The following is an 18,392-nucleotide window of genomic DNA, read 5'->3' as shown; positions in this document are numbered from 1 at the left end:
GCGCGAGTCCCATCCAGGAGGACGCTGGACCCAGACTTCGTACTGAACTGGAACCCTGCCCCCTCCCGGAAACGGGAGGCCTGGGACGGCCGGCAACCATCCCAGCTTCTGTACCTGGTCGTGGACACGAGTGAAAATCCCCACAGACATATCAACGTTGGGAAACAGATGTTCTATATAGTGTAGTCATGAGGGTTGTTGAGAGGAATTTGGTCAAACAGGATTGGCAAACACTGTACAGGCCAGAGTCCTCATTAGGGGTCAAAGGCTCTGAGAAGCCCTACAGTCAAGAAACCCTTTTGAAAATAATTTAATCCAGCCCGGCCAGTGTGGGTCAGTGGTTGAGCATCGACCTATGAACCAGGAGGTCATGGTTCGATTCCCGGTCAGGGCACAGGCCCGGATTGCAAGCTAGATCCCCACCAGGGGGCATGCAGGAGGCAGCCGATCATGATTCTCTCTCATCATTGATGTTTCTCTCTCTCCCTCTCCCTTCCTCTCCTCTAAAAATCAATAAAAACACATTTAAAACATAGTTTAATCCAGTGTATCCTACAGCTTTATAATAACAGCACATGCTTCCCAACAAACCTCCACGTTTCTCCATAAAGATTCGCAGGCCGCCGGTACGTGGAACGTGGGCCCGTTCTGTTGGTTACGCGTCCCTTCATGGTGGGAGGTCTAGTTCTTCTCGGAAAGTGCCTTCCCTACTTCTCATCCGCGTTCCCCTTTGGAATACGTGTGAGAATAACGGAGCACCCCATGGACACGTCACACCCCCCTGGAGTCCATGCTGCGATAGACAGAGACGCTGCCTCTGCGGACCCTGCTGGCGACCGACGTGAGCGTGTGAGCCGGTGCAGGGCCCCCGCGTGCGCTCAGAGGGGGTGCCCGGCTGGCGGGCCCAGCCCCAAGGTGCATTGGAAACGACCGGTGAGTCAGCCACGGAGGCTCGGTCCCGTGGAAATGGACCCCAAGGTCTGACTCCCTCCTTTCAGGACGAGGACATGAAGAGGAAAAGCTGCCTGGGTCGTCTGGATTAGATTCAAGAAGCAGTCAGAAGGCTGGAGGGGAAAAGCGCAGTTTGAAACCAGGCCGCGGGCTGTCCCCGGCCGGGTCTTTGCGATGAATGGTGTGTGCTCCCTGGTTAGGACCTGCAGGCGGACGCGCCCTGGTGGCGGCAGGAAAGCTTGCTTAGCAGCACACAGCAGGCCCGACGGGAAGGCATTGCTCTGCATCTGAAATTGCTTTTGCTCCTCCAGGGCCACGCAGAGCCGGGGCGCCCTGGGCGCTCATCTGTTCTTACGACTGTGCGCTGATTGTGTGCTTTCAGGGCACAGCACACCTTTCACTCATTTTCCCTCAAATGTGTTTCCTCCAAAGGGGATTCTGTGACTCCCAGTCTCTCCACTTTCTGCCATGAACGAGGAAATGGGGTTTCAGCCGCACTGGCCTTGCCCGAGGCTGCCTGAGCAAGGAGGCGGGGCCCAGCGGATGGACACTGGTGGTCCATTCCCACAGGGGCCCTGGGCCCTGCAGGTCACAATGACACTTCCCACAGGCCCCGGGGGGCCTGCTGTCATCCGGGTCCTTGTCCACCAGAATCTGGGACCATCTGGGCCAGTTCGAGCCGCCCACACCCTTAACGTACGAGCAACGGTCATGACTCTGAGTGTCGCGGGGCCACGGCACACAGGCCCTGTGGATGAGAACCTGCAGGGACACACGCTCTCCCATCATATGAACCCACTGTTGGCAAGGGGGACCTATAAAACATATATTTTATTTTTCATTTTTCTTTTTAAAAAAAATATATTTTCTGTTGATTTTAGAGAGGAAGGGAAAGGGAGAGAGAGATAGGAACATCAATGATGAGAGAGGATCATTGGTCGGCTGCCTCCTGCACGCCCCCCCACTGGAGATCGAGCCCGTAATCCGGGCATGTGTCCTGACCGGGAATTGAACCGTGACCTCCTGGTTCATAGGTCGACAGGCAACCACTGAGTCACGCCGTCTGGGCTCCATTTTTGTTTTTACTGATTTTAGAGAGAGGAAGGAGAGAGCCAGAGAGAGAAGCATCTACTGGCTGCCCCACTTCACTACGCATTCTTCGGGCCATTCGTACGTGTGCCCTCACCGGGGACTGAACTGAAACCTTGGCAATCAGATGACGCTCTCACCAGCTGAGCGGCCGGCCAGGGCCTCTATATCTAATTACATGGCAAGTGGTGATCTTTTCTCATTCCCCTAACACGGACATGAAGAGCTAGGGCCATGGCCCAAGGATTGCATAGAGTCCTCCTTGGATTTTCTTGAAACGTTAACAAACATATGGACGGAGTCATTAGTTCCTGGGTGAAAAGTGCGCTCAGGGCACAGTTACTGTTTGGAAACATTAATCTGAAAAGCTGCTCCCTGGGTTAGGGCAGGAAACTGCCTTAGGCGGGGCCGTGGGCTGTTTGTGGGCGGGGCTGAGGGCTGTTTGTGGGCGGGGCCGAGGGCTGTTTGTGGGCGGGGCCGTGGGCTGTTTGTGGGCGGGGCCGAGGGCTGTTTGTGGGCGGGGCATGGCCAGCAGCGGGCTCCCTTCTGGGGCATCAACGCCCTGGGGGCTGAAAAAGTTCAGAAAATGCAGAGAATCCTGTGCCAGGCGCGTGCGCTCAAGCCCGGACTCACAAACAAAGAAAGTGGCTCTGAATTTTACAAAGTTCCCCCAATTCAGACTCCTTTCCCCGCCGATTTCTGAAAATGCCAGCGTGTCTCAGTCACTGAGGCATCCATCGGAGACACCGAGCCCCCACGATGGTTCCCCCCCCTCCGAAGTCATGCTTCCCAAGAACATCCCAGACCCAGGGGTTTCTTTACTGGGGACGCAGGGGGAGAAAATACGCGGCAACGTCTACGGCCACCACAGCCACTGCCAGCATCTACCACGTCGCTCCACAGAAACGGCAAGCCCTACGGTTCAGTCTAGAACACTTGAAAAAAGATGAGTTAAAAATTAATTTTTAATTTTCTCTCAGCATTTAATAGGCGTGTGCATATTCACCACTTTCAAACACTGGCATAGCAATCACCTGTGGAAGGAGCATTAAAATCTGTTCTCAAGTAACTACAATGAGGGGCTTCTTTTTGAACCCAAACTAGGAAGGTACCTTTTAAAAAGAGAGAATCATCCTGGAATATAGGGGGGAAAGTGGCTGCTAGGTTCCAGACGAATTTAAAAAAGGGACATTTTAAAGGCCAGGAACAAAGCTAAGCGAGCTCTCAGCGCACAAGCCGCAATCCCAGCTCTCGGCCTCCACGCACAGGGCCAGGGCCGTCCAGGCAGAAGCTGCACACAGACACCGGCTACAGCTTTACCGCAACCGTCAAACCTGGGGAGCAACCGGGATTCGCCCGTGACTGTCCCTCAGCAGCTGCATGGGGGAGGGGGCGGCCGTCTGCCCAGTTGTTTATCCACTCGTCTGCCCGGGCAACGAGGGCACGTTATTCGGCGGAAAGAAAGGCGCTGTGGAGACAGGACTCGGCGTGCAGGGGCCCGATGCAGGCGACTAAGGACCGAAGCGAGTGTGAAAGCCCACACTGTGCGACTCCCACTGTGCCGTCCTGTCCTGGAAAAGGCAAAACTGTGGGCCCCGTGAACACATCAGGGGTTTCCGACGCTGACGGGAGGGGCGAAGGTGGAGCCCAGAGGGCGTGGGGCAGGGACACTGCCCTGGGACGCTGTGATGTGGTCACACGCCATCACACATCTGTCCACACCCACAGGGTGCACAGCACAAGCGTGAACGCTGCCCGGCCGGCGTGGCTCAGTGCTTGAGCGCCCACCCATGAACCAGGAGGTCAGGGCTCAATTCCCGGTCAGGGCCATGCCCGGGTTGCAGGCTCGGTCCCCAGTGTGGGGCGTGCAGGAGGCAGCCGATCAGTGATTCTCTCTCATCACTAATATTTCTACCTCTCCCTCTCCCTTCCTTTCTCTGAAATCAATGCAAATATATATATTTAAAAACGAGTGAGCCCTGGTGTCCCCTGTGGCTCTGGGTGACCCTCCGTGTCAATGCAGGTCATCGGTTGTGACAAATGGCCCTGGTGGGGAGCCTCGTCGGAGAGCTGTGCCGGGGGGGGGGGGGGGGGGGGGAACGCTCCCTCCTCCCCTCAGTGCTGCTGCGAAGCCTAAACTGCTCCAAGGAGCCTGTTTACTGGTGGGAATGGCCCGAGAGCACAGGAACCCTCTCCTCACGTTACCAGTTTCTCGGTTGTAGCCACACGGCCCGCAGATCACACGCCTACGGGCCACTCTCACCATCGCTTCTGAAGAAAAGGACACTTTTACTTCACAAAAGAGCAAAACTGACATCACCTTAGCATAATGGACATTTTCCCTGAAGAGCAAACTCCCGTGGTATTTCGCAGTGAACGACCCCCACCCGCAGGCCCTGGTCCGCGAGCTCCCGTCTGCCGACGTCCTCAGGCCCAGCGGGCCCCGAGGTGAGAGACTGCGGGCCCGTGACCTCAATTTTATGAGCAACCTCTTTAAGCTTCGCATTGACCATTGACCGAAGCTCACTCTCTATTTAAATCCCCCTCTGGCTCACCAGGGACCTGCGGGAGGGAAATGGAGGTGGAATGTGTTTACATGTGAGTTCCACTTGCTTTTCGATGCCGCTGACCCCGCGTGCCACTGAACTAAATGGCGCCTCCACATGGGGCCCTAAATGCACTCAAAGGGGGAACCGCACCGACCTCCTCCTCCCCCGCCGTCCTGGGAAACGTCCATTACAAAGGGCCGGGCCGCCACGGTGGATGGGTCTCTGGGAGCTGACAGAGCCGTGGGCCTGGTGGAGGCCCCCGAGGACCCTGGGAGGCGGCTCGCCCTCTAACCCCTGGCCCTCAGCCCAGGGAGGCGAGGACCAGGCTCCCCTTGCGGGAGGTGGGGGAGGGAAAGCAGGTCAGCTGGCAGCTGGCGGCTCCGGGACTCACCCACAGCCACCTGGGAGCTGCCCTGGAGCCAGGCGTGGGGAGCGCCAGGGTCAACCTGGTGTCCAGGGGGAGCCACACCTGGCTCGGCTTCAGGTGAACAGGCGGATGTCAGCCTTTAAAGGTCCGCACACAGATAGAGCCTCACGGAGCCGCATCTCCGCTCCCCCCGAGTGGCTTTTGTGTATGTGTGAGGTAGAGGCAAGGGATTGTTCTGTCCACAGCAAAGCTCAATTGTCCATTGGTGGAAAAGCCTGTCTCCATCTCACAGTGTGACCTTCATCACTGTATAAAGTTATATATGTGTAGGTAGATGTAGACATAGATAGGTATATAGATACAGATATATAGATATAGATATAGATGTAGATATAGATATAGACATAGATATATTGTAGCTGTAGATATATATAGATATTATAGATATAGATATATATATTCTAGATGTAGATATAGATATATATAGATATAGATATATACATATAGCTATAGATATATTATAGATAAAGACATAGACATAGATATATTATAGGTGTAGATATATATATATAGATATTATAGATATAGATATATAGATATATTATAGATGTAGATATAGATATAGATATTATATAGATATAGATATATAGATATAGATAGAGACAGAGACATATAGATATATTATAGCTGTAGATATAGATATAGATATATTATAGATGTAGATATAGATATATAGACATAGACATAGATATAGATATATTATAGCTGTAGATATATATATAGATATAGATATTATAGATATATTATAGAGGTAGATATATATAGATATTATAGATATAGATATGTTATAGATGTAGAATATATAGATATAGATATTCTAGATGTAGATATAGATACTATAGATGTAGATATAGATATAGCTATTCTAATAAAGCAGCATTTCCTAAGACAAGCATTCTCTTTGACACGCTCTTTACATCCCCACCTTGTGCTCAAGGAACATGCCCTCCCTGTGGGGAGGCCAGAACACAGCACTGGCCCCCGAGGCGGACGGGCCGGGTGGCGGGCACTCACTTGAGAACTGCAGGGAGAAGCCGGACTTGCTGATGAAGAAGTCGCTGTCGAACTGCAGGGTGAGCGCGTTGAAGGTGCTGTGGATGTCGCCGGGCAGCGCGGAGCCGCTCCACTCCTTCAGCAGGATGGCACCGTCCGCGGGCCCGTCCCACACCCGCAGGATGTCGTGGCTCTTCTCCGTGTCGAACAGGATGAAGTGGAGGCTGAGGAGACAGCACAGGTCTGTCACTCGGGGAACAGCGCCCGTCCGGGGCGCACGGAGGCCCCAGCGAGGCCCACTAGCCCCTGCACACGCTCCCATCCCACCCGACCTGCCTGCCGGCACCTGGCAGGTGTGGCCCCGGGACTGGGCCGCAGGGACACCCATGCGGGCGGGGTCCCCGTGGCAGGACCCGCTCCACCTGCCAGGGATGCGCAGAGCGCGGAGCCACATCCGGGCCACTTTTTAACCCTTTGCACTCCGAACCATTCTGGACATTGGCTACCAGCTACTCGATGTTACTTTGTGGCGGAAACGTGCATTTACAGACCCTCGTATTATTTCGTATAATTTTGGAACCAAGTAACATATTATAATGATATTGGACTAATATGAATTGGGTGACATCGAGGAATGTATATTTGCAAAAAAAACAATATTTTATTGTTTATAATTTTGTACAGTATGGTAAGTTTTGTAACACTCCCCAATATGCATTGCAGGCTGATTAGTGCATGTTTGACAGTAATAAGTGGTTTGACGCCTGCCACCAGGTGTTTTCCTGTTAGAACACACAATGCAGTCCCGTTTTCTTTGTCCCACATCGGGAATATGCAGTTTATTGTTTAATCCGACACAAAACCCGCTGACATTTCTTGTATATATCTTAGTAATTTTACGATATTTTTATTTAATTTCTTGTGCCATTTCAAGATAAAACTTCAGGGAAACATGCATGTCTCAAAAAGTTGCGTTGAAATAACTCAATTCCCCGTAATCACTAATAAACTGCAATGTCCCCTGAGAGGGGACATCCGAGTGATATGCTAGAATTCCGGTGTCCCCTGAGAGGGGACAGCGGAGTGCAAAGGGTTAAGGATGAAACCATCCCTTCTGAGGCTGTCAGCTCTTTTTTCAAATATATATTTGTATTGATGTCAGAGAAGAAGGAAGAGGGAGAGGGAGAGAGAGAGACAGAAACATCAATGATGAGAGACAATCATGGGTCGGCTGCCTCCTGCACACCCCACACTGAGGATGGAGCCCACAACCCGGGCAAGTGCCCTGACCGGGAATCGCCTCGTGGTTCATAGGTCGACGCTCAACCACGGAGCCACGTGGACCGGGCTGCCAGCTCTTGGCTCTCAGGCACAGCTTCCTGGGCATCAGGACACAGGGGGCAGAGCTTTGTGGAAAACTGATCCCACAGGTTTTCAATGTGGTGTCGGTGTTGTTCTCGTCATGCCCAGGAGGGGGCAGCACCCACGCCAGCAGGAAGGGATGCTGACACCAGGAGATTGTCTACCTGAACCTCTATGATGGGGTCTGATGTTGTATTTGTTCCCATAAATTGCATTTTCAGAAAATGCTTTATTTGCAACAGCAACACGAAGGCGGGAGTGGGCCCCATCGACTCCTTCCTTTATCACATTTAGGATTTGTGGAGCGCGCAGGCAGAGATGTGCAATACCAACTCCTTCCTTTACGAAGTTTACGGCACTTTCATTGGATTTACAGATATTTTCCAGAGCGACTCCAGCGTCCCTGTGAGGGGGCTCGCTGTCAGAGGCGGCGGCAGAAATCCGGTCCTATTTACGCAATTCAGACAGATGGGAGCAGAGCCGATGCCAGCGGTTGATTTACAGCGTTTTATTTACTGCTCAACGCACAGACTTGTAAGGGAGATACAAACATCGGAACAGATGACACAGGAAAGACTGCGCACACATCTAAATTACCTATTTTGTGTGTATGATATGCTTACACATATCTCTCACCTGCATGGAGTCAGAAACATAGCTTATTTTTAAATGTCCAACATGAAAAGATCAGACTACAGCAGGCATGTGTGTACCCCTCCCCTGCCCCGGTGGTAACAGTCAACCCCATTTGATCCAGATCTTTTTAAAGAATAAAATCTTACAGACACTCTCACACGCCTTCCCCCCACGTGGTCTTGTGTCCTTCCGGTCACCCACGCTCTGAAGTTCAGATGGACCGTCCCGTTGATATTTTCCCAATTTCCATCCATGTGTGCACGCACAGGGCCCCTCGGTGTGTCCACCAATAATGACATCATCGATGGTCCCTTTGCTGTGGGTTTGTACTGCCTTCAAGTTGCTTTTCATACTCGGCATGAAGTGACCCCTCTGCCGTGGGGAATGTCACTTTCAGGGAGTCACACACAGAAGAGGAAATGAAACGATGGCTTACATCATCACCAGAAAGCAGGCGAGAGCGGGGAGTCCTTCTGAGACGGACAAGGCCCACGCACAGGACACGGCGCACAGACTGAGGCAAAGGGTCTCAGATCTCCGTGACCAGACCACGCACCGTGCGGGGGCTAGAAGTCAGCTCCCTCTGCAATGCCAGCTTTCCTTCAACTCGTCTATTGATCGACTGTGATTCCCGTAGGAATCCTAGCGATTTCCGTGGGAGGAAGTGACACGTGTTTGTAAAATGAACGTGGAAATGCAGAGCCATGGACAGCCACGGCAATCTAACGCAGAAGAACGAAGGTGGGGGTTATACTACGGAATCTCAAGACTTCTAATAAGGCAAGTAAGGAACCAATAGAGACAGGTACTGCGCTGGATGGACAGATAGATGGACAGATGGATGGACGAATAGATGGATGAACAGATGGACGAACAGATGGACAAAATTAAGCTCAGAAACAGGCCGAAGTGAATGAATTATTTGTGACGATGGTCGCACTGCCCTGCGATGGAGACTGGCTGTTCCACAAACGAACAATCGCGCTTCACTACGGACCAAACAGCGCCTTGACCCTCCTCACGCCACGTGCAAAAGTCAACCCGGGTGGAGTGGGGATAAATGTGGAGGGAAAATAAACCTCCTCCTACAATAACCTAACGTAACATTGTTCTAACATGGGGGAGGCAATACTTTTAAATCTGAACACAAAACCGTTATGAACATTCCCAACAAAATACGTGATAGGACAGAATTTAAATACAGAGGCCCATTAACTATGAAAGAGAGTGAGTTAAAATGGATTCGACTCATGGAAGAGTCTGCGAGCATCATAAGACCTCGTTATGCAACTGAAATGACTGCCCACAGGGCATAAGAATGTGTAAGTTACACCCGGCTGAGCGGCTCGGTTAGTTGAGTATGGTCCTGTCGCCCAAAGGTCACTGGTTCGATTCCTGGGCAGGGCACATGCCTGGGGTGCAGGCTCGATCCCCAGGAGGGGGCGTGCAGGAGGCAGCCAATGATGGTTTTCTTTCACATCAATGTTTCTGTCTCTCTTTCTCTCCCTCTCTCTTTCTCAATAAAATAAAAAAGACCAGATAACTTATGTATGTGCTGTATATAACACATTATTGCTATAGATGATCAATAAGAGATTGCTTTCAGATGTACAGAAACTGCTTCTGTACTGGAACGTGAAGAGAAGACCCTCTGGCCGTGGGCTGGAGGCCTGAGGAATCTGGGGCGTGGCCACGGGCGTGGATCCAGGCGTGGCAGCTGGTGGGTGGGTGGTGAGTGGAAGGCTTGGGGGGGAAGGGGGGTGAACAGTGAGGTCACGGGGTGGGCGGGCCAGCAGCGTGGAGGTAAGAGGGCCTGGCTGTCCTGACACCCAGATGTCCTGCTGCGAGGGAAGGTGCTGAGGCACGGAGCGCGGAGGCCAGGGAAGGCGGCACACTTCTCAGGCGGGATCGTGAAAAGGCGTCTTAGCTGAGGGCCTGACGTTGTAACTGAGGCCTAGAATTTGAGAAGGGTCTGCGGGTGAGGCAGGGCACCTGGGTGCACAGGCTGAGCGCGGGATGGAGACAGCGAGCGCTCCCTCTGAAACGGGCCCAGGTGAGCATCGGGCCCAGGTGAGCATCGGGCCCAGGTGAGCATTGGGCCCAGGTGAGCATCGGGCCCAGGTGAGCATCGGGCCCAGGTGAGCGTCAGGGATAACAGATAACGCGCCAGGGGCAGAGCGCCAAACCCCTGGGGGCCGGGACCCTGGGAGACCGGCCGGCAGAGGCTTTGGAGAGGTCAGTTGGGAGAAAATTAAAGTGCGAGGGAAGTGAGGGGAGAGAGGAACTGGAAACGCAGATAAGAAGGAGGGGGAGACGGGCCCCCACCAGCACGGCTTCATGCACAGGGTTTCCCACGGCCTCCTAGACAGCGGTTCTCAACCTGTGGGTCATGACCCCTTTGGGGGTCGAATGACCCTTTCACAGGGGTCGCCTAAGACCATCGGAAAACACATACATAATGACATATTGTTTTTGTGATGAATCACTATGCTTTCATTATGTTCAATTTGTAACAATGAAATTGGGGGTCACCACCACATGAGGAACTGTATTAAAGGGTCGAGGCACGAGGAAGGTTGAGAACCACTGGACCTAGAAAGAGATCTAAGGTGGCCAGCCCCACAGACCGGGAGGCACCGCCAGGTCTTGGGGAAATACTGGAGACGGAGGACACAGGAGTCAAATAACTTCTGAAAATGGAAACCTTTCAGGAGCAGGACAGGCATCATCGGGAGGGTGAGCGGACACAGGGCTGGGAGGAGGCGGCTAAGGAAGCCGAGGCGCATGGGCTCTCGGAGGCCTCAGCGTCCCCGTCAGCCCCACCCCCCCGCCACCGTCATTCCCATCGGTGTGGCTCAGGCCCGACTCCTGCGGGCAGTTGGCATGTGTCCTGCACGTGCACCTCCTGGCCGGTCCCCCTAATGATCCATGTTGTAAACGTCCTGGGCGTATCCCGGGGAGATGGAGGTGACGCTGCTGTCTGTGCACGAAGGGACCGAGGAGGGGGCTTTGGAAGGGGACAGGGCTCGGCCCGGCCCGGGAGGGGCCTCCTACAGGGGTGGTGTCTCGGAGCTGAAGGCCCAAGAGGAGTGGGTCCGCCCCCCTCCCCCACCACCCCCCTTCCCTGGGCGTCTGTTTCACACACGTCACTAAGGGCGCTGGATGCCACCGTGGACAGGACACAGATCACCAGAGTGGGAGCGTTTCCGTCCACCGACTGCCCGACCAAGGCCCTGGCTGTGGCCTCTCTCTGCCCTTCCTGTGTCCACAGAGGGACCCGGAGGCCGGCTGCTCCGTCTCCACGGGTGCAGTGACACCAGGGAGGGCCACAGGGACCAGAGTCATGGGGGTCAGAGCTGCTGGGGGCGGGGTAGGCAGAGTCTTAAGAAAGGCTGCGGAGCTTTCGTGGCTGTGAGCGTGTGAGGTGAGGCTGTTTACGTGGTGGGTTGCGGCGACCAGGCCGGGCCCGCACGGCAGGTCTCAGTGTCCGCCCAGTAGGTGGACCCTCCCCTGACGCCTCGATAAAATAGATGGATGGTAACAAGCATAGAAAACAAATAACACTGCGGAGAGGGTGAAGCGGCTGCGACGCATGGACGGCGAGTGGGCGGAGAGCAGGGGCGAGAAGTGGGCGGAGGACCGTGCGCCCCCTCCAGGCCGTTGGGGCGTGACCAAGGCCAGCTCGCTTGGAAATGACCTGTCGCTGGACGGACTGGGGATTCCGACACGGCCTTCCCACTGGACATGGAGAAGCTGCTTTAAAAACCTTCCTTTTGCTGGTTTGCTCAGTGGTTTCACAAACTGCTCTCCACAACCCAGAACCACTCATCCAGACAGACGCTTTCTCTTAAACGGCTGCATGTTTGATGGCTGTCTGGTGCGTGTGCCCCTCCAGCCTGGAGCGGGTCCTGGTCTGCCCCACAGTGACGTCCGTGTCTCACGGATGAGGATGAGCCGCGTCCTCCCCACCTGCCTGGGGCCCCATCACTGCGACTCTGTTCTCTCCCCATTAAGGGGTGGAGTGTCTCTCTCCAAACCCTCTTGCTCCTGAGACCGTGAGATCTGCTTTGGCAAAGGGCACGTGAGCAAATGCGATGCAAGCGGGAGTGTGAAAAGCCGTCATGTCCTGCCGCTGCGAACCTTCCACCGCGACCAGCTCTGGAGGACCGGCAAGCTGGGCGGAGAGGACCCCGCCTTCCCAACCGTCCCGTGGAGGCCCCACACCTGAGCGAGGCCACCGGGACCACCTGGCTGGGCGTGCACAGACCAGACTGCCCAGACCACCCACCACGCCTTGAGCACATCACTAACTGTTTAAAGCAACTGAGTTTGGGCGGCCAGCTTGTTACACAGCCAACGCTAACTGATACACTTCCTGTTTTCCTTTGTTATACGTGGTTACCGCACATTGTCAAAGGAACACAGTGTCAGCCCATGGGCCCACGGACCATTCACCCCCCAGCGCGCTCCCTCCTGTAGCTCAGCAACCTCACACATCACCCCTCAGGGGTCACGATGGGGAGACCAGCCGACACACCTCTATCCCCAAATCGCCGGAGCAGAATCGGACACGCACCTGATGGTCCTCCCGGGGTCGGCCTCGATGACCCAGGTGCAGTGCAGGTTGTTGTCGTAGGGCGCCGGGTAGCCGGGGGACAGCAGGCGCCCCGAGGTGGCCGCGTGGATCTGCCCACCGCACTCCGCTGCAAGACACAGACGTGGGGTCACACAGGGGTCACGGGTTATTTAGCCACAAGGACACGGCCCGCCTGTCTGTGTCTCATACATAACCCACCAGCCACCTCCCTGTCTCTGTCGTTTCTTTCTGTTCTTGTTACTAAACATCGCCCTGAAGGAAAGACATGGTCTCTCGGGAAATTACAGCAGAGAGCAGAAAACCATGAGACACGCGTGCTGTAATTCTAATAATTCCCTGCAGATGGTCTCAATGAAATGGAACTAGAACATCTGTCTTTCACACCTAAACACCTACACACAGCCCGGCCGGCGGGAGTCAGTGGTCGCGTGACGACCTAGGAACCAGGAGGTCAGGGTTTGATTCCCGCTCAGGACACATGCCCAGGTTATGGGCATGATCCCCAGTGGGGGGCGCACAGGAGGCAGCCGATCCATGCTTCTCTCTCATCACTGATGCTTCTATCTCTCGCTCCCTCTCTCTCTTACTCTCTGAAATCAATAAAAATATATACATTTTAAAATCCTACACGAACGTCAGGAACATGAACACAGCGGTGGGGACAGCAGTGGGAGCACCACGGCTCCGGCCGGGCCCCTGAGGAGCGGGCCCCACTCACCCACGCAGGACGGCAGGGGCTGGTCCCACACTCTGCGGTCCCCGCTCAGGCAGGTCAGCGTGCTGCTGCCGTGCATGGCGTAGCCGGGGTTGCAGCTGAACACGACGGCGGTGTCCGCGAAGTGGCCGTCGTCCCGGACCCGGTAGCCGTAGCTGGGCACCCCGGGGTCCTCACACTTCACCAGGTCGAAGCCTGCGGGGGGAGGGGAGAGTGAGCAGGGCCACGCGGACGCAGCCCGGGGTCGGGCCACCGAGAGAGGCTGCGGCCTCCCCCCTGAAAGGTTCCCGCAGGATCAGCGAGGAGGCCCGGTGGACGCTCTGCCCGTCACAACCTGTGACACCCTGTCGCCCACTGTGGCTCCCGCATCCCAGCTGGTTGCCTCAGTGTAGCCCAGACCCCTGCAGTGACCACAACCGACTTCCGGGCCAAGCTCGGCCCACGCCCGCGAGGCCGCCCTGGCGCCTCCGCCTGAGCCTCCGTCCCCTGGACCTCATGGTTGGTGGGCGGGTGTCTCATCCTCAGGGGCGGTCCTGGGCGCGTGACTCACCCCCGCCCCCGTCGGAAGCTCACCTCCCGGCAGGCAGGAGGCGGCAGGGACTCCGCCACGGAGTCCCCAGGTGCGAACAGGAAGTACAGTCACGCGGAATGTGTCACTGGCTCTTAATTTAATTCCTGTGTGTTAATAAGTGCCTTCGACGCACATCCACGAGGCAGCTTCGAACGACATTCAGGGTCATTAAAACAGCATTCACCGCGCGCCTGCCCATTCCAAAGGAAAACCCACAGCCTGGGGTTCAAGGTCATGAACGTAAACGCGTGTCTCCGACTGTCACACTCGCTGGTACATAAACACCGGGAGGTTTAAAATCGCACTCGGTCAGAACATGAGTGACTGAGACCCCGGAATGGACCCCGCAGTGACTTACAAACCTGGACTGAAGGCGACACGGTTCCTGCTCCTCCCTGAACTGATTTCCCAAGAGGAGACCCCACCAGGGCCCCCCCCCCCCCCCCGCCTCCCCACCCCACACACACCGTCCCTGTGGACCGTGTGACTCGTGCTCACATGAGGAGACGGGCGTTCCACGGGGGATTCCCATCGAGTCGTTATTATTATTTTTATTGTTGCTGTTGCTGTTGTTGTTGTTATTATATGAAAGTCAACACGGAAAGATCCGAGAACACAACGCAGGGCGACGTGGGTCCCGGGGAACGGTCGGATGTAGATGAACTGACGGCAGACATTCCGGCAGCTTCGCGGCCAGAAGCCTGGACGACAGAGTCGCCTCCGACGAGAAGCAGAGCAGCCACCCCGCTTCGTGCCTGGCTCGTCTACGGACACTTCCCGTTAGAACCACGTCGTTCCTCGGGTCTTTTCCGTTTGCAATCCCGGCCCCAGCACCCAGCGCTCCACGCAGTGATGGGAGTGTCCACGGGCCTCTCCGCATCTCTCTGGATCGCTGTGCAGTGCGGGGAGGCTCAGGGGTTCTCCCCGAAGGGCCATGTCGCAGGACCTCCTTCCACGGAGGCGCACGACTCCCTCCCGGCGGCTCCAGACGAGACAGCCCTTCCAAAGGCCGCACTTCCTTCTGGGACGTGTGACCGCGGTTCCCTGACATCTCACTGACTGGGACGGATGAGGCACCGGGTCCCAGTAACCTGCCCGCAGCTCAGGGGGCGTCCCGACACCGGCCCCGGCTGTGACCATATTCACGCCAGAGCACGTGGCCATGGCGTCCACCTGGCTGTAGACTACACTGACTGTCACCGAACCCCAACCTCAAACTCTCACGGCGGCCTTTCCCGCCCCATCTGCTCGCCATTTGAAGGAGGAAACAGGTCTCCGATGGCCGAGGGGGCACAAACTGCCTTAGGCAGACCCCACACGCGTCCCAGTCACGGCTCACCGTCATCTCACTCCCCTCCCATCTCACCTCGGACCCTGGAACGAAGCGCTTTGTCTGTCCTTTCTATTTCCCCTCTGGCACCCGTTCTCGCACCATCACGTCCGAATGAGGTCACATGACGTCCACTGAGCGCATTCGAACCCTGGCCCTGGCTGCCATGTCGGCTGCGTTTCATAGCAAATGGACCACCTGACACCAAAGGCCAAGTGACGCCGCCATCCCGTGTCCCGGAAATAAAGCCTCCCTCTCCCCCTGCAGACCGGCCCACCTCCACCCCCAGTCACCCAGAAAGCCCTCAGCTCCTCGGGGTCTCCGACCCCCACCTGAGCCTCACTCACCGCCTGTCACAGGAGTTCAGAGGTCAGCGTTCTCGAAATCACCCCCCAAAAAATGTACGCCCTTCGAACAACAGCTAAAATATGCTCTGAGTTTCCCAATTTCATGGGATGTCAGAGCTAAGTGTGTCCAACACCAGCCACTTTCCCGGACTAACATTCGTTCTGGGCGCCACCGACCAGCAACTGGCGGGAGAGAGGGCGGTACAGCCTCCCTCACACGGCAGAGCATGTGCAGTCCCGACAGCGAGGGCTCAGCCTCGGCCATCGAATGGCTCCCGTCATCCCTGCAGAGCCTGGCCTCTGCCAGCCGGATGCGCCGTGGCTTCGTGTTTCTCACATCCCCGTCTGCCTGCTCCCGTTGGAATTCAACAGACGAGTCCCCTTCCGAGCAGCACTTCCCGAGATGTTTACTCAGGAACCAGCCAACCGGACCTCATCGCTGGTGCCGTGGAGGCCTGAGCAGCCTGCGCACGTCCTCAGGGCAAAATCCATCCGTGGGGAGTAAACGGTCACTGCAAACCCGGCAGCTCTCACGCCTTTTTCCTCTCAAAGCAGCACAAAGCACCCGCCACACGTGCCGGGAAGGCGAGACCGGAGCGACCACGACCTCCGACCTTTCTGACGATGCACGTCACCCCGAGACCCCATCTCCTGTGAGGGACCCTGTGTGGGCGCAGTGGATCTACAACTTTGGCTAACATGGTAACTACTGCTTTTTACTTTCCCTACAGAAAAATGGAATGTCCTCACTCTTCCCATAAAAGGTTAGACTTTTGTAGCCTTGGTGACACCATCTGCCAGCCTCCGCTCAGTCTCACAGTCAGATCCCTGCTTTTAGCCGGAGCCTTGTAATTAGGTCATGCGTGTCTCCTGTTTTAGGCCCCCGGAGTTCTCGAAGGCTGGCCCGCAGCACACGCATCAGTCCTGCAAGAGGAAAACAGAGCCGCGTGCACCACCCAGCACACCGTCGCCCGACCGAGGACAGACTTACACCCTAAAAAACAGTCACTTACACAACCGAGCCTCCTGGAAAATTACGCAAAGCTACGCCGACCCTTCCCAGACCCGCCTCGGGCAGCGATGTGTGGGGTGTGAGGCTGGGATGGGGGTGGAGGCCTCAGGCGCCGAGTAGGGAATCTCACTCAGCAGAGAAGGAAGCCGGCTGGTGTCACGGGGCCTGTTTAAAGCTCCGTGAACGCTGATCCGTTAGCCTCGGATGCTCTCCTGTCAGGAAGGCGGGCGATGACGAACATCCCGGAGCAGCCTGAGACCCGGCCCACGCCAGCTCCCCTCCCCGCGCTTCTGGGCATGAGTCAGCCAGCTCAGCATCCGCACGCGTCACTGTCCTTCCTAAACCGCATACGGGCAACGGCCCTCCCTCCGGAAGCGATGGCCATGTCTGACCTGCGGTTTGGGCGGCCTCCCCTGGGGTCGGCACGGCGGGTCCCAAACAACTGCCCGCACGCCGCCCTGCTTGAGAATCCATCCGGTTTGGGCCCCGAGGATCTTTCTAGTGATGTTCCGCCATCATCCAATATTCACTGCAGTCGGCTGTTTATCTCAGAGTGTGCCCACAGAGCACCATTTCCTAACGCAAACAGTGAGCCGTGTGGGGACGGGGGACGGGACCTATGTCATGCGTGATGCCTGCATTTACAGCTCCCGTTACAAGGGTCTCATTCCATCACCAAAAAGCTTGCCCTGACCGGTTTGGCTCAGTGGACAGAGCATCGGCCTGCGGACTGAAGGGTCCCAGGTTCGATTCTGGTCAAGGGCATGTACCGTGGTTGTGGGCACATCCCCAGTAGGGAGTGTGCAGGAGGCAGCTGATCGATGCTTCTCTCTCATCGATGTTTCTAACTCCTTATCCCTCTCTCTTCCTCTCTGCAAAAAATCAATAAAATATATGTATATTTTTAAAAAAGCTCTGGTCCAGTGGTTCTCAACCTTCTGGCCCTTTAAATACAGTTCCTCATGTTGTGACCCAACCATAAAATTATTTTCGTTGCTACCTCATAACTGTCATGTTGCTACTGTTAAGAATCGTCATGTAAATATCCGATATGCAGGATGGTCTTAGGCGACCCCTGTGAAAGGGTCGTTCGACCGCCAAAGGGGTCGCGACCCACAGGTTGAGAACCGCTGCTCCAGCCAGTCATTTGGGAAGAAAGAACAAGCCAGGTAAAGAGGAGACGAATTAAGGCTCAAGTATAAGACGACATGAAAGGTCGAGCTCAACGCAAGAGGAGCCACGTGAAGGGCCACTGATGGGGCCCCACCCCCGCCGACCGCCCGTCACGGGGACTGTGTCAGCCGCGTGCCCGCTGAGCGAGGTTCTGCCCCGGCCCGCAGGGCCATCCAGGCCCGTCGCTGTGCACAGGAGCGTTCGCCTCCCCCTCGCACAGGGCGGGCCCCCCACCATCGCTGATTCCTCCAGACCACGGCCAGGGGACGGCCCAGGGGTGCCCATGCGCACGGGCAGCGGGCCTGTGAGCTGTGGGGAAGGGCTGGTCACCTGCTCCAATAACAGAGTCCAATCCAGAGGGCCTGCCTCCTGCCCACACCTCCCCACATCCTGCTCCTGGAGAGTAACTGCTCTGGGGACGTTCTTGTGAAACACCAAAAAGAGTCAGCCGATGGTTAAATAAATCCTGAATTCAATGCAGGGTGAATTCCCAGAATCCTTTTCTCTTTGTGCAAATATTTGCTGAAACGCTTAGAAAACACCTGCGTCCTCAGTAGGATTTTCCCTGCTGTTTGCAGCATCTCCGTCGCCGGAGGAGGAAAGGGGCGGCTTATGTCCCCTGAGGGGAGCCCGGCTCCTG

General features: G+C 55.7%; 1 protein-coding gene across 1 annotated transcript in view; it reads right to left on the bottom strand.

Annotated features, from left to right (window-relative positions):
• Positions 1–18,392, bottom strand: part of CSMD1 (CUB and Sushi multiple domains 1) — a 741,603-nt gene that overhangs the window by 119,423 nt on the left and 603,788 nt on the right. The window contains exons 24-26 of the mRNA XM_070407812.1: positions 13,323–13,514; positions 12,584–12,710; positions 6,031–6,233 (exon numbers count right to left, since the gene is read on the bottom strand). Of these exons, the coding sequence (XP_070263913.1) occupies positions 6,031–6,233; positions 12,584–12,710; positions 13,323–13,514 (522 nt within the window). The remainder of the gene's footprint in view (positions 1–6,030; positions 6,234–12,583; positions 12,711–13,322; positions 13,515–18,392) is intronic.

The sequence above is a fragment of the Myotis yumanensis genome, unplaced genomic scaffold (assembly GCF_028538775.1).
Source record: "Myotis yumanensis isolate MYYU_CA2020_CCGP unplaced genomic scaffold, mMyoYum1.0.hap1 SCAF_3, whole genome shotgun sequence".
NCBI classification, from domain to species: domain Eukaryota; kingdom Metazoa; phylum Chordata; class Mammalia; order Chiroptera; family Vespertilionidae; genus Myotis; species Myotis yumanensis.
The sequence above is the reverse complement of the archived record's forward strand: the minus strand, read 5'-3'. Positions and strand labels throughout refer to the sequence as shown.